This window comes from Dipodomys merriami, unplaced genomic scaffold, assembly GCF_024711535.1.
Source record: "Dipodomys merriami isolate MVZ:Mamm:240054 unplaced genomic scaffold, mDipMer1.0.p SCAF_17, whole genome shotgun sequence".
Classification (NCBI taxonomy): Eukaryota; Metazoa; Chordata; class Mammalia; order Rodentia; family Heteromyidae; genus Dipodomys; species Dipodomys merriami.
Window position 1 is genome coordinate 22,736,981 of NW_027203048.1, and position 23,794 is coordinate 22,760,774.

The following is a 23,794-nucleotide window of genomic DNA, read 5'->3' on the forward strand; positions in this document are numbered from 1 at the left end:
ACATTTTTTTCAAGACAAAAATCCTTAGTTAAGTCAGAAAATTAAAAAATTATATAAACCCTTATGTTAACTTGTTTCTACTATATGGAGTCCAAATGTCACTATGTCTAAGGGAAGAAATTAACAAGAAAAATATATCATTTGTAGAATTTTTCCAACTCATGTCAGATAGTCATAAAAACTTTAAAGTAGGCAGAGGTAGATATTTCTATAGGAACATTAGAGAAAGGGGATTAAAGCAAGAAAAGAACTCTAACTTTGGAATTATATCTTGGCCACTTTGACATATACTAGTCTGATAATTAAGGTCCTATTTTGAGATAGAATTTTACAAACTTTTTCCTCAGGGTAGGCTTGGAGTCATGATTCTCTGATCTCAACCTCCCATAGTTAGGATCAAAGGCACATGCCACCACACTCATCTATCAGATTTGCTTCCTTTCTTTTTTTGTTGGTATCTGGGCTTGAATTCAGGCCTAGGCACTGTCCTTGATCTTTTGGGCTCAAGGCTAGTGCTCTACCACTTTGAATCACAGTGCCACTTCCAGTTTTCTGGTAGTTAATCAGAGATAAGAGTCTCACAGAACTTTCCTGCTTGGGCTGACTTAAAACCATGTTCCTCAGATCTCATCTTTTTTTGTTGTTGTTGTTGGTTGTGGGGCTTGAACTCTGGGCTTGGGAGCTGTCCTTCAGCTCTTCAGCTCAAGGCCAGCACTCTACCACTTGAGCTACAGCGCCACTTCCGGTTTTCTGGTGGTTTATTGGAGATAGGAGTCTCACGGTCTCTCCTGCCCGGGCTGGCTTTGAACCGCGATCCTCAGATCTCAGCCTCCTGAGTAGCTAGGATTACAGGCGTGAGCCACCAGTGCCCAGCTTCAGATCTCATCTTCCTGAGTAGCTAGAATTACAGGAATGAGCTATTGACACCTAGCTTCCTTTGTTTCTTTGTGTGTTTAAAAACAAATTACATAAACTCTTAACATTTCTCTATCCCTAAATATTTCAGAGATCTCAAAACTGAAGGACATTATTTTATAAGTCATAATAGCATTTTTTTTTTTTTTTTGTTGGTCGTGGGGCTTGAACTCTGGGCCTGGGCGCTGTCCTTCAGCTCTTCAGCTCAAGGCAAGCACTCTACCACTTGAGCTACAGCGCCACTTCCGGTTTTCTGGTGGTTTATTGGAGATAGGAGTCTCACAGTCTCTCCTGCCCGGGCTGGCTTTGAACTGCGATCCTCAGATCTCAGCCTCCTGATTAGCTAGGATTACAGGCGTGAGCCACCAGCACCCGGCCATAATAGCATTATTATAATGGTAAAGTATGATGTAAAAATAGGAATGATTCCTTAATATTACCTACCACTCAGCTAATCCTTAAATGTGCTAAGATGCTTTTGTTAAAGTATGAATGAACAGAGAGATATAATTTAACTTAAACCTCTTATTATAGAACTTCTATAGCTTCCTGGGCTTAGATCAATGTTGTCATTAGAAACAAGACACTATGGGCATGTTTACCTTTGTTTCTCCTAGAATGACAGGCTTTCAACACATCTTTCTCAATATTAGCTCCAACAGGTGATGGTGATGAAGAACTCAGCTTTTGTTTCTCATCTTCATACCACAACTTTAAAACAAAATTATTCAATTAAACAAAAACTGGCAAATACATGATCTTTTCAGCATAAATGTGGGATGATGTAGGACCTAAGACAACACTAGTTACACTTAAAAAAAAAAAAAGAGTTACCTCAGGAACATCAAATGGAACTTCTTGATTACTGTTTCTAAGGATTTCTGCCAGCAATCTTAATGTCTTTTCACGAGGAATAACATTTTCTTCTTGCATTTTATTCCAGACAGCATCAGCTCTTTGCCAGTCACCATTTATTTCTGTAGAATTTAATTAAACAGAAATTAATGAAGATACTAAAAAACAATCAGGAAACCATGTACAATGTTTTCTTATTTGATGTTGAGGAAAGCATTATCCCAGATGCTGACTTTAGAGAGAAGAGCTGAAATGTCTGTCACACCATGGTGACATGTTTTTATGTACACCTTTCTAGACTTTTCTGGAGGGTTACTAGCCATTTATAAGTCATAGAAACTTTGTTAAAATGTAATCACAAAAATTCCTATTTTTAAAGTAACTCAGAAATTTTCCAATGTCAAAATCAAAACCAGAATGAGGGATAATTCAACTATGCTCTTTAGTGTTTGAATGATTAATACAGGTGTGCTGCTGTGGGTCTTCAATGACTGAAGGTGTTATGTTGTATGATTTTTCTCCAAAAACTCTTTTCATTTAGTTCAGTAGATAAATTATTATTTGTTCTGCTGCCTTAAGCTATCTCTTGACTATGTGATAGTTATACTGTCTTAAGATTTCTTAAGAGAATTCTTTTTCACTAAGTATATAAGGAGTGTGTGTGTACACACACATGCACATGTATGTATGAATCTATCAGGAAGAAAAAAAGGCAAATTCCTTCATATTTGAAAACCCTAAATCCTTCTTTGGTGACCCAACCTTCACAAATGGCAAAAGCAACACAGAAAGAATATTTCTATTTTATAGGGTCTCACTCTAGGTAGGGAAGAGAATGCTTCTGAATAAACATTACAGAAAATACAAATATATTTGTTCATCATTTTATAGGAAAAAAATACTAAGACACTGAAACAAATGGAATTTTCCTAGATGTTTTCCACAAAATCAAAACCCCGGTCTTTTTAAGTTAATGGCTTCAAAGAACAAAGTGAAACTTACAATCAGATATAAGCAAATAAAGTAAAAGATTACAAGCTACATTTTCACATATAACAGATTGAAAAAGAGGCCCAAATACTAGAAACGAACCCAAGTTCAGAGTGATTTTATACATACTTTGATAATAAAGTCAATCACACCCACATAAAACTTTACGTTTACAATCATTAGGTAACTGTGCTTTTTATTTATTTATTTATTTATTTATATTTATTTATTTATATTTAAAATGTCCTCATATAACCAAAAAAAATTCAAGCATTTCAAACATGTAGCCCTATAAAACATTTTTAAAAAGAACTTCTAGCTCAAGAATCTTATTTCTACAGAAGGACCAAAAGTGGAGCATTCTTGCTGGCTGCCCAAATGGAAAGTCAAGGAAGGTTTCCAGAGCTGGTAAGGTGCTGTTAGAGGGCATTAATTTTTAAGCTAGAAAAACTATCCCAAACAATTTTAAGAGTTCTGAGAAGACAATTTTCTTCTTTAAAAAAAAAATGAGGTACATGTGTGAAGTTACTTCTTTTCTCTTTCTTTTTTTTTCCCTTTGGTTTGTCTCCTGTTGTCACTGTTTTTGATTTTGGTACCCCGTGTCTTGTATATACGTTCATCTAACTTAGGGAAAGGAAATAAAATAAAATGGTGACAAAGGATGAACTAATGCAACAGCGATACTCACAAGACACTATGTTGGAAATGAACTTTACAACATGGAGGGGAGTAGAGGGGAAGAAAGTGGGATAAACTGAGGGAGGGGGTAACAATGTTCGGTAGGAAATGTATTCATTACCATAATTCCTCTGTACATCACCTTTACCATAAAATTATATTTTAAAAAATGAGGTACAAAAATGAAATGGAAGGACAAAGGGTAAACAAATGCAGCAATGGTACTTACTAGACCCCATGTTGAAAATGAACTACACAACTTGTGGTTGGGACTGGAGGAAAAACACTGGGAGAGAGTGAGGGAAGGGGTCACATTGGCCAAAAGGAAATGTTCTCTTTGCCTGACTTATGTAACTGTAACTCTTCTGCTTAATATTTTAATGTAAAAAAAAAACCATAAAATTATATAGCTCTTCAACTCAAGGCTAGAGCTCTACCACCTGAGCCACAGTACCACATCTGGCTTTTTCGCTTATGAGGTGCTGAGGAATCAAACCCAGGGCCTCATGCATGCTAGGCAAGCACTCTACCACTGAGCCACCTTCATGCGATTCTTGTCTCCAAAAACCCACCAAAAATTGGAAGTGGTGGCTCAAGTGGTAGAGCTGAAGAGCTGAGGGACAGCACCCAGGCCCAGAGTTCAAGGCCCACAACCAGGAAAGAAGAAAAAAAACAGCTTCCACTTTGACTAGCAACATGTAAAAGGAAAGTATTTCAAAATACAGATGGGATTCAATCCAACATGGAACAACTCAGTAAATTTTTTTCCAAGGGAAAAATAATTTCATGGGGATGGCTATAGATCACAAAAAATAAAAAAAAATTTTGAGGCAATCAAATCCAGTGAATCTAATGTATAAAATCTTACAAAGGTGCAGAAAGGCTCTTCCTTCTGTAATAATCTCTCTGGCTTCAATATCCCTTTACTGAGAACACAATGATTGTGCTTGTTATTAAAAAACTGAGACAACCACAAACCTGGGTGGGGTCTAGAGAATGGACATCATGGCTCTATAATTACATTGCTTTCCTGGATCTCATAGTTCCCTTTAAAGAAGAGGATGAACTGTTTTAAATGACTGAGAACTTTGAGCTATACGACTGATTCTAACACTACTTTGCAAGAACAGACTTAACTGTGGGGCTATATTAGTGTGCTAGACAAAGATGCAAAAGTTGGCATTTCATGCTTTTTTTCTGTTAATATTAAAGTAGGATCTCAAAATTTCTAGTCCAAGGTTACAATTGTAAGGCTGACAGTTGTTGTACATTACTAATATAATGTAGCTACTTCTAAATTCCCCATTTGTCACTCATCTGTTACAGTGCTCTAATAGTATTCCCCTGTAAAATATGAGTTCCAGGTCTAGGACTGGAATTATGCATTATAAGCCTGGACTGTCTTTTTTCTGAGACTAAAGGAGTATGCCAGATGACACAGAATTGGACAAAGATGGGATACTTTGAATATCAAAAACAGTGACTAAAACAATTTTTTAATTCAAAAGGAAAAATGTGAGTCAGTATTATTTCTGATACAAAGAATAAACTTTTAATTTGTATATGTAAAGGAAAAACTGAAATGCGTAGAACACAAGAAAACGTTTTTATTTTTGTTGTTGTTGTTGTTTTTGTCAGTCGTGGGGCTTGAACTCTGGGCCTGAACGCTGTCCCTCAGCTCTTCAGCTCCAGGCTAGTGCTCTACCACTTGAGCTATAGCACCACTTCCAAGAAAATGTTTTATAAGGTAATAATACTGTTATTTGGGTACAATAGGATATTCTTTATCTCATTCATGTAAAGCTGTAGGAGTTCTAGGAGTTTAATTTTGTAAAACTGTCACAATGAAAGGTACTGGGGTTTGAACTTGGCTTTTCACTTGCTAGGCAGGTGCTTTAATGCTGAGCTACAGGTCCAGATAGAGCTTTTAATTCTCTACACTCAGATATTTTAATCACTCTTTAATCTAATACATGTAATATGAAACAAATTGAGAAACAATTAGGTGTGAAGGAAGATTTTAATATAAAGATGAATAACATAGTTTTGTTTTATAATATGGAAAACTAAAATCTATTCACATGCTTTTAGTAAACAGAGTTGAATAAATTCTAGATTATCCATTCAGTGTATTAGTTATTTACAGGTGATTAAATAGAAAAAAGTTTCTAAAATAGAAATAAGTAAAAAATATATTAAAGAAATTGTTTAGGAATGAGTGTATATAACATGCACCTTTCTACAAAAAGATCTATATAAGTGAATGTGCTGATAGTTACCTATTTAAAAAACCATAATTATTAATGTATCTACTTCAGGATTTACACAAGAAGAGGATAAATAGTCTCACCTCAAAAAGTCCTATTAAATGCAGTGGTTCTGATGAGAAGAGTTTCTTTTCTTTTTTGACTTAGCTTAAAGATCTGAATTGGCTTTTATTTACTAAAATGGAATCAGGTAACACTTCATTGTATAAAACAGAATGAGTGTACCAATTAGCTAATCAAAGGCAGAAAAGGGCTATTTTCTAAAGAAAAGAACGAAACATCAGAGTGATTATTTCAAAGATACTTTCCTTATAAAAGTTAAAACAGACAAGAGTTCATCATGCAGGATAAAACTGGCATGATTGGAATTTGGTTATTATTGTTCTCCTAATTTCTTAGAAAGTCAGAAAAATAACTGAATAACTTTTTTTTTTGCCAGTCCAGGGGCTTGAACTCAGGGTCTGGGCACTGTCCCTGCGCTTCTTTTGCTCAAGGCTAGTACTCTACCATTTGAGCCACAGCACCACTTCTGGCTTTTTCTGTTTACGTGGTCCTGAGGAACTGAACTGAGGGTTTAATGCATGCTAGGCAGGCACTCTACCACTAAGCCACATTCCCAGCCCCAGTTAACAACATTCTGATTTGGTCTACTGGTCCTGGTGCAGAAGGTGCTAGGCTCAAGCCAATAGCCTCCTATAAATTTCATGTACCAGGAGGAAACAGAAAAGAAAGCAGTTTATAAACATAGTAGACATATGATATCCCAATTCCTACAGTACTATGGTTAGTTACATCACATGTTTACTGGTATCTTTTTGATTGTTATGACACTTTCATTTTCAAGTATAGAAAAAGACATAAAAAGGAAACCTTTCTTCCTTTCACCACTTAATCTTCAGATAGGAGGCTGGAATGATCAGGGGGTCAAAGTCAGTGAGGCATGGATGACCCTAGTGGGTCTTTAACAATATGTGGAACTTATAGTTTTAGGATGTGGGACTTAAGAGTTTTAGACTTGAGAAGCTCAGAAACAGAACCAACGAGCATGAATATTTTCTTACCTTCCCATTATTACAGTAACAATGTCAGTGGTGCCTAGTGCTACAATACAGCGTTCTGTGATTAAGTTCATTCTAGCCTCCACTTTGGTTTGTTGAAGATTCCACATTTGGTAATACCTTTGAAGTTTCTCAAAGCTTGATCCTCCCTTCCTGCCTCTGCCTTCAATAGACTAAATGAATGAAACATGAGAAACAGTCACTTACTGTACAGTTTCAGCAGACTGTAGTACATCTGGTCTCTGTCACATTCAAATAACTTCTGTGTAAGCTCCACTAATTTTTCTAGAGTTTCAACCTTAAATAAGATTAACATAGATTTACATTGTTGACAAGAAACAGTTGAAAAATCCTTCAAATAATTGTTTACTCATAGGGCTTTAATTTGACTTCAAAAGAAAAGGGCTAAAAAGCTGGTGAAATGGCTCAACCCTACCATCCTACCTTCTCAGAATGTTGAATGGGAAGATCATGATTTGAGGGAGGGGAAAAAAAAGTTCATGAGACCCCCTTTTCTTAACCCATAGATGGATACACTGGCATATACCTGTCATCCTAGCTTTGTATGAGGCTGAAATCAGAAGGATTGTGGTTCTGAGCCAGCATGAATGAAAAGGTCTGCAAGATACTATGCCAATGGAAGAAGCTGGGTGAGGTGGCATTCATCTATCAACATAGCTACATGATGAGAAGTCTAAAATAGATGGACCTGTGTCCAGACATACATCTGACAGAAAATATGACCCGATTTCTAAGATACTCAGCACAAAAAAAGTCTGGAGGCATAGCTCAACAATAAAACACACCTAGCAAATACAAGGTTCAAGTCCCAGTACTGAAAATTAATTAACTCTAGAGCTGAGAACAGTACAAATGTACTTAATGCTTCTAATGGTGTCTAAAAATAGCTAAAATGGCCATGTGCCAATGGCTCACGCTTGTAATCCTAGGTACTCAGGAGTCTGAGATCTGAGGATAGAGGTTCAAAGCTAGCCTTGGCACGAAAGTCTGAGATTCTTATCTCTAATTAGCCACCAAAAAGCCAGAAGTGAAGTTGTGGCTCAAGTGACAGGGCACTGGCCTTGAGTAACAAAACTCAGGGGATAGCACACAGACCTTGAGTTCAAGCCCAGCACCCCCCAAAAAAAAGGGGGGTGGGGAAAGAAACTTGAGGGAATCTCTACAAAGGAGATTTTTGGGAAATTTGAAGATTTTTGGGACAGAGAACAAAGCAGGGAAAACTCAGCATATAAAGCTTACATTAATAAAAACAATCCTCCACCCAAACATTGAATTCCTCCTTCCCTGTCACTTTTCCTTGGCATACTGTGAACAGACACCTACACTGGGGGAAAGAACGGTAGAGATTTCACTAAGTTCTACTGGGCATCTCAACCAGCAGTCAAGGACTAAATCAAGTGTCAACTGCCAAGCAAGTAAAGTTAGCTTGCTCAACCAACTAGGAAAAAGCAAGTTAAAATTATCGTAGGCCAGGCACCAGTGGCTCAAGACTGTAATCCTAGCTACTAAAGAGGCTGAGATCTGAGGATCGTGGTTCAAAGCCAGCTCAGGCATTAAAGTCCATGAGAAAAGTCCGTGAGACTCTTATTTCCACCTAACCACCAGAAAACTGGAAGTGGTGCTGTGGCTCAAGTGCAGAGCACTTGCCTTGAACTGAAGAGGTCAGTAGCACCCATGTACAAACCCCATAATCGACTCTTCCACCCCCTCAAAAAAAATTTATGGCCCAAATTAGCATCTTTTTAGGATGTCCAGTACACTGTAGGACCAAGAAATAAACTTGCTCATTTGAAAAACAACCAAGATAACACATTTCCATGAAACTTTATCTTCTGAAATCCACAAGTCATCAGAAGATATATAGGACATGCTTTCTTCTACTCAATTTTACTTGCTTAAGACATGAAAATTAAAAACAAACCTGATTGCTGGTAATACATCTCTCACAAAACCACTGAAGTGCTGAAGGTCTAGCTCTAATGCCCGGAGTCTGTAAAATATAATATTCCAACAGAACACAAGGTAAAAAGTTTTAGCAAAACATTTATTCTTCCTCAAAGACAGTTTTCCTTCTGATAACTTTGTAGCCTAATGTATATACACAAAGAAGCATATAACTTAGTCTCCCATTTACCAAGACCTTTAATTAAGATTAGAACAGAGCATAAATGGAACCCATATTTAACCTATGTCTAGAAGATTAATATTTTCCAAGACACTGCTTTGTAAGTCAATAATCATTCCATAAATTATAATGAATAAAATGCTTATATTTTCTTTAGATCAAAAAGAACTAATGAACTAAAATCAATTCCAAATGTTAAATTAAACACACAATTGTATGTGGCCCCTCCCCCAAACTTCAGAAATCCAACATATAAACACTATTTATATTTTATAGAACCATTACTACATGATGAAGGAAATTTACAGTGATAAAAGTACTCTAACAACTGCCAGACATTCTGCCTACTATCCAAAACTAAATGCTTTAAGATTAAATTAAATTACTTAGTTTGCATGCTTATTTTACTTTAATAATTGAGACATGTTATTCCCCTCAATTTGAAATTACTAAGGTTTAGTCAATGAGTCTGGTTTCAAGTACTCATTTCACAATATTGAAAACTGGAATAATAGACAAACCATTTCAACATTAATTCCGAGGATTTGTCCTTCTAACAGGTTTTTACATCATCTATAAGAGGGTTTCACCACTAAACACTACATTTCAATCACAGCATTATGATAAGATAACCACATACTCATCAGCACTGGCTGTGTTCCAGCTGACAGGAGGTACCTTTCCTGCTTTTTCTACTTGGCTCTGTTGATTAATCCAAGTATTCCTGGAATCTGATTTATTTGTTTGTTACCATTATTATTAACTTTAGAAAGGGTATTACTATGTTGCCCAGATTGACCTCTCTGAGGTTCAAGTGATCCTCCCATATTAGCCTCTCCATTGAGAGTAAAGACATGTATCACTATGCTTGGTTTCCCATCATTCCTAATTAAAAACAAACAATCTGTACAATATTAAACTAAGAACTGAGCAGACAGAAAAACTGGTACAACGTAAATTGAATAAATATTCTAACAGTACAAATATGCATATTCTGAGATATATTTTCAAATATCATATCATATTTTCAAATAATTTCTATTCAAAGATTACCTCACACCTGTTTCATTTCACATGTATTACACCAAAAGTGAAACATCAGTGTATATGAAGAGCTCATGAAAACTAGCAAATAATCCTCTGTAAGATAGGGCAAGATGCAAATGCAACAATTTTCAATATTATTGTTGATTCAAATGCCAAAGATCTAACGAGCAGAGATTTCATGGCAAATTCTACCTGTTTGTGGCTGATTAATCTGCCTTTCACTGCAAGACAATATTGAATTGAAATTTATAGAAAGGATGCTGACTTAGACAATGAATCTTCCTGTGTTTCATTTTGAAATTGAGAACTGCTTTCACATATAAATCTCAATCATCAAAAGAACATCTAGGTCAGATTAACTAAATCCCCTAGGCTGTTGTAATAGTAAACATTTCTGCCTTATCTCTTAACATCTTATTGAATTTTAAATACTGCAAGTTGAAAGCAGAAATAGAAGTAATAAAAACTTGGAGAGCAGAATTCTAATTGGAATGATAAACTAACATCAAAATGAGCTAATGTTAATTAAAATAATGAACGTGATCACCTCTAGAACTTACTTAACAGGTAGTGAGGCTAAAAATTATTAAAACAGGACTGTGAAGGTGGCTTAGTGGTAGAGTGCTTGTCTTGCATACAAGAGAAAAAGCTGGAAGTGGCACTGTGGCTCAAGTGGTAGAGTACTAGCCTCGAGCTGAGAAGCTCTGGGAAAGAGCCCAGACCCAGAGTTCAGGCCCCATGACCGACCAAAAATAAATAAATAAAATTAAAATAAACAAAAAAATCTGACACATTTGTTCCTATCTACGTTACTATACTTCAAAATACAACTTTTTGCAATTACAATATAGTGCTGGGCTTCCCTTTGTAGGCAATGAAAAATAAGCCAAAATAAAGTAACTGTCATTACTGTAATTTCACTGACATGAATCTGCAATAGCATAATAAATTTCTATGTACAACCAGTAAAATATACCTGAAATAATTATTGCATCTAAAGTAAAAGTAAATGAAGGTTTTACATTTATATTTCAAATTCTATTTTGAGGAAGATCATCTTAAATTTAACCCAAACAGAATTTTTTACCTGTTTATTCTTCTAAATGGCCAACAACATCACAAAATCCCCACCTAACCTCAGTTTCTCTAGCTGGTGTAGTAGAAAGTAAAACGATCTCTCAGGACTTCCAACAAGACAGGAACAAAAACAAGAACCCAATTCAATGATTTATGCCTACAGCTAGCATACAGCAAGGGAGGAAAAAAGACATAATCACATTTATCAAGCCTTTTAACACTTGTCCCTTCCTCTAAAATCTTCAGAAAGGAAATGTGGCTGAGCAAGTTTGGTAACCGGCTACCATAAACTAAAGAGATTATCCATTTAACCAGGTATTAGAAGAAACATTACAAAAATTAACTCTAAGAGAGAGGGGGTATGAGTCAGCATGAATGACAGATTAAAATTTTCACCCAAAGTCAGAGGAGAAAACTAGTTCTTAAAATCCACTGTGTAGAGTGGATCCAGCTTGGCTCTATTAAGGAAGACAGGATTAACACCTTGAATTTGATTGAAACTATTAGAATTCCAATTTCTAGTCTTAAACGAAAAACCATTAGGAGAGAGAAAGACAGGAGAGCAAATCTACAGAAAGGATGTGTTGTTCATACAGTTCAGGACTGAAAGGAGATGGAGATAGGGTTGTTACAAGGAAATTCACAGAAAACAGCAATCAGACCATTTCCATTCCTGGCTACTAAATAAACAAGCTCACCAATCCACATTCCAAACAAATTTCCTTGCTCTAATTACTTCTCAAAGTTGTTTTCTGAGACTTATATGAAGATGTACGTGAAAATAATTTACAAGAACGTTAAGAGTTAGCTCTATTATAGCATATAGCTGGTAATATAGATTTAAGCCCCAGGGGAAGAGGCTAGACTAAGAAGTTAAAATGAAGGCAGACTCTTGCTCATCTCTGCAATTACACAGCTTGTGGCCGATGGCAGGTCTTCAGTGATTATTGAACTCCCAAAGCAGAGAGTAAAATTAAGTGTTGTATTTCCTTATAGCAACTTTTAGTATTATTTAGTATTTCATACTTTTTGCACACAATGAATTATCAAAAAAAAAACTGTTATGGGCATTGGTGGCTCATCCCATAATTCAAGCTACGTAAGAGGCTGAGATCTGAGGATCAGTTTGAAGCCAGACTGGGCAAGCACTCAGGCATGCGCGCCCACACATGCACTCATACAGACACACTTTAATTACTGTGCAAGTGACTTTAGCCAAAGGAACTACCCTCCTGTAAATAATTTGTGTACTATGTTAAATGTACTAGAATACATTTATATATAATGTGTATGATATGTATATTATTTACATAAAACTAGCTCATTTAAAAAACAAAACGTGGCTTAGCAACAGAGTGCTTATCTAGCATGTGTGAAGTCCTGGGTTAGATTCCTCAGTACCACACAAACAGAAAAAGCTGGAAGTAGCACTGTGGCTCAAGTGGTAGAGTGCTAGCCTTGAGCACAGAGAGGCTTAAGGACAATTCCCAGGCCCAGCAAAAAAAAAAAAGTAAAAAGTACTGTATTTACACAGTTTTCCTGTACCTCCACGAAATATGACCAATATCTCTAATCTCCCACAGTGCTTAATCACAAAGAACCTTTGGAAGTGAAACTGTTAGGAATCTACCCACAGATAAAATAATATTGCCTTTGTTTGTTTGTTTGTTTTTGAGTCCTGGAGCTTAAAATTTGGCTTGGTGCTGCCCTTGAGCTCCTTTTGCTCCAAGGCTAGTGCTCTACCATTTAAGCGAGAGCTCTACTTCCAGTTTTGTGACTAATTAGAGATAAATCTCTTGGACTTTCCTGCCCAGGCTAAATTCAAACCATGATCCTCAGATCTCAGCCTATTGAATAGGTATGAGCCAATGGTGCTCGCTCACTATTGAATTTTGAAGAATGATAAAAGAAATGTTGCTCAATGCATGTTTTCTCTTATATATGGAAGCTAGATTTAGCTTATAAACTTATAAGTAAATACACTGGGTGATATGCAAATGTATACAAATAACTGAAATATAGCAGAATCAAGGGAGAATTCAAATAGTTTAATTCTTTCAACATTGAGCAAAATAAAGTACTGTGAAGCAGGCACTTCAAAGGGGTAGGGTGAGGTCAAGGGGAAAATGGTAGACAAATGAAAAGCAGAAGAGGAGAATGCAGTAAAAAAAAAAAAAAAAATCCAATGTATATCCTACAAAATTAAGAAGACCAAAGGAAGGAGTGGATAGGGGAGGGATGGGTGAAAATGTTGAAATGTGTGACACTGATCAAGATACAGTGTATTCATAAACTGCTTTGTTAAATAACTCCTTTGTACAACTACTTAAAGATTACACACACACACACACACAGTTGCTCAAATCGGAGATCCTACACCTAGTTCATTAAATTCCATTACTTTTTAGATTTCTAATAATCCTTAGAAAACTTTAGGTGCCGAGGGCTGGGAAGTTGGCCCAGTGGTAGAGTGCTTGCCTTACATGTATGAGGCCCTGGGTTCGATTCCTCAGCATCACATAAGCAAAAAGAAAATAGCCGGAAGTGGCGCTGTGGCTCAAGTGGTAGAGAGCTAGCCTTGAGCTGAAGAGCTGAGGGACAGCGCCCAGGCCCAGAGTTCAGGCCCCACAACCGGACCCCCCCCCCAAAAAAAAAAAAGAAAAAAAGAAAAAACAACTTTAGGTGCTGAATATGAATGGCAAAAAACCCAAGCTCAAACCCCAATTTGCCCTCTAGCATTAAGAAAACAAAATAAACAATGTGAAATGGTCCTTTAGTACATTCTCATACATTACATACACCCCTTGCCATCCAGTCCTCAAGTACTATAGCAGTTCTATGAAACTATTTTTTACACTTTAAGCAATTTTATCCTCATTTACTCTGAAAATACTGTCATCAGCAGTTATTTCTAAATAACCCATACTGACAAAGCTCTCAAGTAATTAAGCAGTATTCTCTTATCTGTGAAGTGTGGCCCTTATGATAAGCATCATAATATTACGGAGTAAAAACAAACCATTCCTACCCATAAGAAGCAAAGAGAATTAATATTATTGATCACCTACCATAATCTAGGGAAAAAATGCAAGCTGCTTTACATACATTACATGATTGAATCCTAAAGAGGGATATTATAGTCCCTTTTATAAATGAAGAAGCTTAGAAAGATTATTATCACACAAGCAAAAAGATGGCAAGAGGGAACTCATTTTTGTGCCTTTGGCTTTTTCTATCGTGTCTTGTTTATTACAAACCTCTCATTGCCATTTTCTGTAAAGCTGAGCTTCATTTCTATTTTGATCAGTGACCTGCTAATACTAATGCTGTGTATAAAGAGTACAAACCGCCAGGCTGACAGCTCCTCTCATTTTCAGATTCACACTGTACTGTCATTGGGAGAATTTATACCACTTCCTACAAAATATAAGTCAACTACTTGAGCTATAGAAACAACTGTTTAAGACACTGACAGGTAGGCAGATTGAGTCATAAGACAGAAGAAGAAAGCTCTGAATATAGTTCATTTTTTCCTGTACTAGAGTTTTCTTTGAAAAACATCAAATGAAATGGTAATAATTTTTTAGTTATTGTGTCTAGAAAATCATGATAAGGAATCATCCACAGACAAGTAAGGCCATACATTACCTTTGTGTCCTGACTATCATACTGAAGGACATGCAATGTATGATATGAGAGAAATGTGGCTACTCATGAATTTATAAGTAAATAGTTTAAATATGATAATTTTTTTCTTTTTTTAGACAAGGGCTTGCTGTACAGCCCAGTCAGGTCTTAAATTCATGATTCTCCTGCCTTAGCCTAAATTTTAGAATGAATCTACTTCTTGTAGAATGTTTTGTTTCCTCAGTAGACAAAGAACTGCTTATTAGAATTTGGACAAACTTTATAGCTGCTCTTTGCCTTCTCAATTCTGGTAAGAAAAATTTCAGTAAAGTTTAGATAAAATATACTAATCCTAAATGGGCCAGGTTTTGTCACCTACCACTTTCCATAAGCTGCTTACCATAGCAGGGGGAAAAAATTAAATTAAATGCCAAACAGTTGCAGACAGCACTTGTTTGGCTGATTAACTTATAGACAAGCATTACAAATAAATCTGAGCATGGTCTGCAGCAAATTAAATTCTACTGCTTTTAAGAACAAAGAATTCTTTGGCAAAGAGGATTAGCAACTTTACACCCAGGAATGCCCATTTAATTTAATTGTTCCACAATGCAAGACTTAATATCAAAATATATTTTGATATATAATAGTAAATTGAACAAAGTAAGGAAAAAAATTCGATATATAGTTCTTCTGAATTATAATTATATACAATAAAGAAGCCGGACAAGTCTCCCTCCCCATTATTGAGATTGAACTCTATTAACATGAATCAGACCAAATGTAATTAAAGGTAAAAAATTTTCAATGTATTCTAATTAAGAATCTAAATAGGTTTACAATTAGGATATTGCAGTTAAAAAAAAAAATCTTACCTCAATGATCTTCTTGGCCTCTTTGTAATTTCCTGTTTGCAGGAAGGCAAAGAAAAGATCATAGAGCATTGTCATTTCACCTTGTTCTTGGCTCACAAAGTCCATTGCTAGATAGGAGAGAGGAAAAAAAAAGTATGTATATATATTCACACATACACAGGCATATAAATATTAAAAGAAAAATAAACACAGTATATGAAGTTATGGACAAACACATAAAGAAAACAAGATTAAGAATTATTAGGCTAGCAATGTGGCTCAAGCAATAGAACACTTACCTAGCAAGCATACAGCGCTCTGACTTTAAACCCCAGCACCTCCTAAATAAGTAACTTCAAAGAGAATCTCTTTATCAATTAATTTTCTGTCATATACCTTCTGTAACTATAGCATACAAATATTTAGATGAGTTTTAAAGATAACTGGTAAAGGTTAAAAAAAATCCTGTCAAAAAGGCAAATCAAGAAGTATAGCACCAAAAAAAAAAGAGAGATTTTTTCCCCCCCAAAAAGAAATCATTAAAAATCAAGGACTGGGCTGGGAAGGTGGCTCAGTGGTAGAGCGCTTGCCTTGCATGCTTGAGGCCCTGGGTTCGATTCCTCAGCACCACATAAGCAAAAAAAAGAAAAAAGCTGGAAGTGGCGCTCTGGGTCAAGTGGTAGAGCGCTAGCCTTGAGCTGAAGATTTGAGAACAGCGCCCAGGCCCAGAGTTCAGGCCCCATGACCGGACCCCAAAAATAAATAAATAAATAAATAAAATAAAAATCAAGGATTTATAACACTCAATTCAGAATTGTAAGAGTTTTTCTGCATGGGCTTGCTTTCTACTAGATTATCTCTCCACAATACCACATTCATCTTAGATATGCAAGAAAAAAAACAACCCACATTAAGATATTTGAATGTAACTAACCTTTCTGGATTAGATCAGTCTCGCCTTTCTCTATCAATTTACATAAGACATCATGAATCCTGGGTAATATTTTATACTTTGCATAGCAGTCAATGGTAGCTTCAAGAGCAGCAGGTAAGTCATTCCTTGGAAGAATAAAAATAATTTGCAATGGATAAAGTATATCTAAATTCAGTTTATCTTCTCAGAGAGATGTAAAATGACCAATCGAAATGTAAACAATTGAACTTAAGGTAAAACAACTAAAATCCAAAAAGCTGAAATAAAACAAATAAAGGCAGTTTCCCTAAGAGTGTATGATTGCTAAAAAACAAGGACATCTGTCAAGTGCTTTTTCCAAGTACTTATAGGTCTCTACAACTCCAGATTTGGGCAACATTATTAAATGTCAGTAGCTATGAAGGAATTTATAAGCACTTTATGACTTTATCATAATATCTTTTTCTTTTTTAGTAAGTTTTTTATTGTGAAAATACTATACAGAGGGGTTACAGTTACATGAGCAGGGTAATGCATAGTATCTTTTTCTTACTAGCTAAGTAGGAAACAGCCTCAGGTTTGAGGCATATAAGAACTAACTCCTGTAAAACTTATGGTATTCCTAAACTATTTTTTCTGTTTTGTTATAGAGTATAAACTTTTAAAAAATCATTTCCAGTTTTAAAGACAAGGCTTTTATCTAAATACATTCTAAATATTAATATACACATATAACACATACAACTATATTCTAAATACTTTCTGTGTGTCCTCAAAAGCATTTCTCCCCTTATAAAAAGGAAAATAAGAGAGAAATTATTTAAGACCATGGAGAGCTATAGAGATTATGACATAATTCTCTTTGAAACATTTGCTTAGTTGTAGAGAAAAAAGGAAACTGAGGAAACTAGAGATTGACTGATTTGCAGAGAGCTAGGAAGTATACAGAAAGGCCTGGCAACAGATCCCTTCACTTCCCACATCCTGTCCAAAACATCTATTATACTCTAAGAACAGCACTATTAGGGCTGGGAAGGTGGCTTGCCTAGCATGCATGAAGATTCCTCAGTACCACATAAACAGAAAAGACTAGAAGTGGTGCTGTGGCTCAAGTGGTAGAATGCTAGCCTTGAGTGAAAGAAGCTCAGGGACAGAGTGACCAGGCCCTGAGTTCAAGACCAGGACTGGCCAAAAAAACAAAAAAAGAAAGAAAAGCACTATTATTTGCATCAGCCAATAAGGTAGTACAATTTGGTATAATGAAAGATTCTGAAAAGATTATGTGAAATATATTTTAAAGAGTTTAGTTAGAGACATATCCAAAGTACAACTAGTGAAAATTAGTGACAATCTTTTGTAGAGAACCTAGATTCTCTCATGCAACCGTTAAAGGAAGAAAACATTTAAAAATTTCTGGTTAAAGCTTTAACATTTAGACTATTATACAAATGTTATGTTGCCCTGGATTAGAATACTGTTTTATCTAGATTAAGAGTTTAAAATGAACTAAAAAAATAAAGTACTACAAAGAAGTACTGATTTCACTGCAATCCTACTGATACCATGAAAACAAGCCTATCCTTAGGGAACTTTACCTTATCTTATCCCTTCTGAAGCCCTGTTTACAGTGCATCTTCTGGCACCCCACAGAGTCATTTGAATTTTTGTCATTTGGGGTGAAGACTAAATTACAGGTTAATTTCAAAACCACAAGTAGATGTTGCAGGCTAGATTACTGTCATACAAGAGAAATGCTATAGTAGCTACCACATATGATATAAAGCTTTATATAATCAGTATTTTCCCTTGCCTCCGACACAGGTTCATTTATTGCCTTTCTACAATACCACTTCATGGAAAACTACTAAGGCACTTTTAAAAGTGAAAACATGCACTGATTTTTTTCATAACTGGCAAGATTTGCTTTAATAGAGATCAATTCTCAAACTAAAATAGTATTGTCTCAACTATATTTCCCCTACATTAGGTCAAAGCTATCAATAAATGAATGAATAATTGTTCTGTCAATCAAAGCGACATGTTAATAGTCCTTGGTCTCCAAATACATGCTACTGAAGATTATGTATGATCAGAACAGAAAAGAACAGAAAAATGAAAATAATTCACATTTGTTAGTAATTTTAAATACCACTGATATTGCTCAGAACACTGCCAACAAATAAACTAAATCTTCAATACAACACTCCTTACAAAGTATGTTAGTGATAGAAATGAAGTAATTTAGTCAGTTTTTTTGTCTCTATTTCCCACATTCTGACTGGTGGAAAATTCACATTCCTTGTGCAATTATATCATCTGAAATTGTTCCTACAAAATCCTGAAATCTTAGGTGATATAAATAAAACCTATAAAAATCTAATATTCATATCACTTACGAAAGTATTTGGATACTCATAGGACTCTGTATTTCAATCCCATCCCACAAATATCATGTCTAACTCGAAGACTCTTAGAAGTGATGATGAAAGGCAGATTATCACAATGGCTGAACTCGGGACCTTTGGCTTCCCTCCCAGTTTTAATACTGTGCTGATTAGGTCATCTGCTAACATGCTTCACGCCAGCAAATAAAATCATCACTTTTATTAAGGAGGATAAAATCAGTAAGAGCAGAAAAATATAAAGAAAAAAGGAAGAAAAATGCTTCCGAGACAAAATGTGGGATAACACATTACCAATAAGTATACTTCTAACTTCTGTGATCTAAAGTGATCTATAATTCTTTAGAACACTTTGCATATAACAAATGATTTAGAATTACTTGAAAACAAAAAACAAATCCTTTCAAAAATCATGTTGATACATTAATTCTGCTATCTATCTATCTATCTATGAACACATATTGTGTGTATGTGTATAATCAAGTTGTGTATACAAACACACACATTTTTTTAAACACAAAAATAAAAATACATTGTGAGACTTCTGCTTTTTTTTCTTTTACTTTTTTATATTAGTGGGGCTTAATCTCAGAGTTTTGCATTTGCTTCCTCTTTATTTTTCCTATTAGGGTACTTTAAAATCCCAGACTACTCAAAAAAATCTAATGAAATACACAAATTTTTATGAAAACCATATGCATTAATGAGAAGCAATTACTTCTAAAAGGCAATATTTTGATTGATTCAAATAAAAAAATAAACTTTACCAAAATTCTGTTAACTTAAAAAATACAGGCAAAGCTAGGAGAAAAATATAATTTGATAATTCTAAATTTTAAACATACCTACACATGTATATAGGCCCAGCAAATAATTCTGAAAACCTGAAAGCTTTATTTTTTATGCACCAGAGAATTCAACTGGCCCATATCAAAATTCACTCTACAATTCATTTTTTTTTTTTTTTTGGTCAGTTGTGGGGCTTTAACTCTGGGCCTGGGTGATGTCCCTGAGCTCTTCAGCACAAGAACAGAGCTCTACCACTTAAGCCACAGTGCCATTTCCAGCTTTTTCCGAGTAATTTATTAGAGATAGGAGTCTCACAGACTTTCCTGCTCTGGCCGGCTTTGAATCGCAATCCTCAGATCTCAGCCTCCTGAGGACCTACGATTATAGGCATGAGCCAACCAGCTTATGGCTCTACAATTCACTTTTAAGGAAATATGAATATATAAAAATCGACTACAATCTGTTCATTTTTCATTATTATTTAGAGGAACATCAAAAAGGCATGTATGAAATTCATACAGTGTGTTTGTTGTCCCTTTGCTTTAATCGGTAATATCTATCAAACTAAAATATAGTGCAATATAAACAACATAGAAACAAATGCTAAGTATGATACAAATCTGCTGGACATATATTTATACATTCATATGAAGTTTCTACTAATCATAAAAATACTACCTTCAAGGTACCAGGAAATAAAATCAAATTCTTCAATACATGTAAGTGTTAAGAACCATACATGTATTCCATATAATGCTGAATTGTTAATTAGAATAACCAGTGACAATTGTCTGTTCACCTATCTGTAGATTTTAACTTAGTCCTCCAGTATTTGTAGGAAATATCTTTGCAATTCAGAGCAGATACTTAATTTAAGCAACAAAAAAGATGACAAACATTGATTTTTAATTGGAATAAAGTGCCTCGACATTATGCATAAAGTGTTATTTAGTGAAGTGGCAATTTATCTAAAGGACTTATTGACTGAAAAGCTCTCAAATATGAAATCATTAGAGAAAAGTGGAGCTCTGGGGGCACAAAGTTTAAAATTAAAAAAAAAAACACTAAATACAAACTATTCTATGTTTTCAGCAGATATTTAATACAGGAGAAATCAATTCAAGAGAAACCATCACCTTCACAAAAATGATTCTAAGAGAACCAGCCCTTGAAAAAACTAAATGTTTTTTTCTCTGTTCATCATCTATAAATGAAGAATCTTCAAGGAGACTGGTATTGCAATTACAACTAATCCTCCCCAAAAAATTAACTGTGTTGAAGGCTTTGTAATTTCCCTAGGTACAATTTAGCTGTCACTTACTTTAAAATTTACTCAAACATGCGTTCCGAACAGCACTAACTTCACATGTCAAGTGCTTTCCAGCCAATTGAGTCTAAACTGGAAGTCGGTGTTAAACAACTGAATGATTAGACAAGATAGCTCATTTCCCTGCTCTTTTGTTCAGAATAAAATGCCACATTTACATTATCAGGCTCAACAGGATTTTCTGACAGAGGGAGAAAAAACCTTACTGCACACTGTCCGTACTAAGCACATGAAGCCTGTCATTTACCAATCATCCTTCAAAAAGCAATGGCCATGAATGTAACTTAATTACGACCCAATGATCCTTGACGAAAAATCATCTTATCACTGTCCTGTCCCCCTAGGGCAAATGAAACACTTTTTTGTCCTTTGGCACTGATGATGCTAAATTCTTAATTGCAATAATGGAGTAAAAGAGCCAAACCTCCTTAATTTCCTTTCAGCACATGAAGAGTTTTATTCTAGAAGGCAAGCATTCCCATAAATAATAAAAGTATCCAGTACAAATGAAGATGCTAAAATTGAAGGGGAGTGTGTATGACAGAATAAACAGCATTTTTAAAGCATATTTTCTACTTACATAACATATGAAAGTAGTGCAATCAGTTTTAAAAGTTATATTGTTTACAGGTTCATTTTAAAGAAGATGTGATATTTATGAAGAACTGAGATTGATTTAGAAGGGCTCTGGGAAGATTATATACACAAAGTCTGTGATGCACTAAATGAATTGCATATGTTCAGATATAGATTATAGCATGAATCAGGACACACAGAAAAATCCTTAATGGAAAGCAGAAATTAAAGCTACTTTGATCATTTGTACAACTATAATCCAGTTAAACAGCTTTAGATATTTTTCACATGCAATGAAACCAAAGTGGTTTCATTGAATCTGAAACTGCATTACACAAATGTTTATGCTTTCAAATATTATGGCCCAGATTTTATTAATTCCATTTCCTTACCATAACATGAAGACTAATAAAAACACAAAACACTCTTCTAACCCATTTTAAAGCATTTCTTTAACATGGAGAGTTTCTGTTATCTTCCTGAATCAGGCATGATTTTAATAAATAAATCTAAAATGTAAGTTATATAAGAAAATATTTAAAATAACACAGTTGAACTACATGTAGATAAATGACATATATATTAAAAATATCATAATGCATATAAAATTAATTTAACCCTGAAATATTTCTTTTCTGTTCAATGCAAGCATTATCACTTTGGTAATACAGAAAAAGGTTAATTAACTCCTTTACAATGTTATAAATCTATTACTGTTTTGGATTTCCTTTAGTAAATGAATAGAAACAAGATGCATTATTGACAAACCCACAAAGCATTTTTCCATTATCCAAAGAACACATACTACTCCTTATTTTGTTTTATCCCTGTTAGGAAAGTCAATTTAAAAGTAAGACCACAGAATCTTAAAGATGATCTTTCTAAGGAACTCAATTTCATGGGTTTGTTTTAAAATTACTATGTTTTGAAATACTTATCATAGTTTTATCCTAAGTTTGAACAATCATAGATGAGCTCATACCTACTGGGGTTAATTACATGATTATTACTGGAAACTGAACATATTTAATCATATCAAATACACCTGGACTTTTGGACAGGGCAGTGTAGCTAATCCTAGTATTGTCATGATTCTGAATTAATTGTCTTCTCTCAGATAGACAAAACAATTGAATAAAAATTTCCATGTCAGTGCTTTATTAACAATGAATTATCACTGTTTTCATAATTTTGTAAATACACAATTTCCTTTGTCTTTTATTACTTTCTTGTTTTATTTTATTTTTTATTTTATTACTTTATTCTTATTTTATTATTTCCTTCTTATTATGACAGGTTAACCTGAAAGAATTTGTTAGAGACTGTCTCTGCAAAGTAAAGATAGCCAAAAAATAAAGCAAAACAACACAAAAATAAAAAACTAGAGGCTAATAAAAAAAATAGATGGCAGGAATTTCTACAAATATTGTAGAGTAGTAAGACACCATAAAGGAAAAGATATTAATGTAGATTTCTTTAGCCCAGCTCTCAAAGATAGCCAAATTTGCTTGAGATACAAAAATCTGATTGTTTTAAATAATCAAAAGCAGAGAGCATGGTTCAGTGCAACATGTAAATTCAATGTTGCTTCCATTTTCCTGTAAGTTCTCTTTGGCTTATAAGTTCCATCTGAAGACCTATCCTGGAAAACTTTCCCATTTTTTAAATCTTTTCTACCATTGCTTTATTTTCTTTGTTAATTATTTTATTTCTGCCAAGTGGTATAGGAGGCGCTAATTCTTCTGGGCACTGGGCCCATTTCTTCCAAATCCCTGTGCAGAGTTTCATATGCAATTTGCAGAGATGGGTCTTTTAAATAATCGAAAAAGATCCAGTAGGAAACATAATTATAGGAGTTTATATAAAGTTGTCTGTGAATACAAGAATTCAATAATAAAGTAACTGTCTGAACCACTAGTTCAATAAATGGATGTAATGCTGAGAGCTTGTGGAGGTTATGATTTGGTAAACAGCTAACTTGATAACTGTTTATCAAGTTGTATGGCAAGGAAATTATGTTGGGTGGGTGTGCACTACACATACACTTTATTACTTCATCTACAGATGATGCTAATAAATGTATTGGTGTCATGGTTCATATGAACAGACCTATTTTCTAAAAGAAAATGAGTGCAGAGATACTTTTAGTTCTGTATTTTAAATTCAATACTAAATAAAAGCTAGAAGTTTGGTGAGAATGTAAAAACTGTTAAAACATAAATTTTATTTCTCTTGGAATTAATAGGATATCCCTACTAAAATCAGAAGAATCC

General features: G+C 34.7%; 1 protein-coding gene across 1 annotated transcript in view; it reads right to left on the bottom strand.

The window, feature by feature from the left end:
• Lrpprc (leucine rich pentatricopeptide repeat containing) overlaps positions 1-23,794 on the bottom strand; it is a 95,850-nt gene that overhangs the window by 22,985 nt on the left and 49,071 nt on the right. The window contains exons 24-29 of the mRNA XM_070025496.1: positions 16,449-16,573; positions 15,536-15,642; positions 8,706-8,774; positions 6,971-7,061; positions 1,750-1,892; positions 1,518-1,626 (exon numbers count right to left, since the gene is read on the bottom strand). Coding sequence (XP_069881597.1) covers positions 1,518-1,626; positions 1,750-1,892; positions 6,971-7,061; positions 8,706-8,774; positions 15,536-15,642; positions 16,449-16,573 — 644 coding nt within the window. The remainder of the gene's footprint in view (positions 1-1,517; positions 1,627-1,749; positions 1,893-6,970; positions 7,062-8,705; positions 8,775-15,535; positions 15,643-16,448; positions 16,574-23,794) is intronic.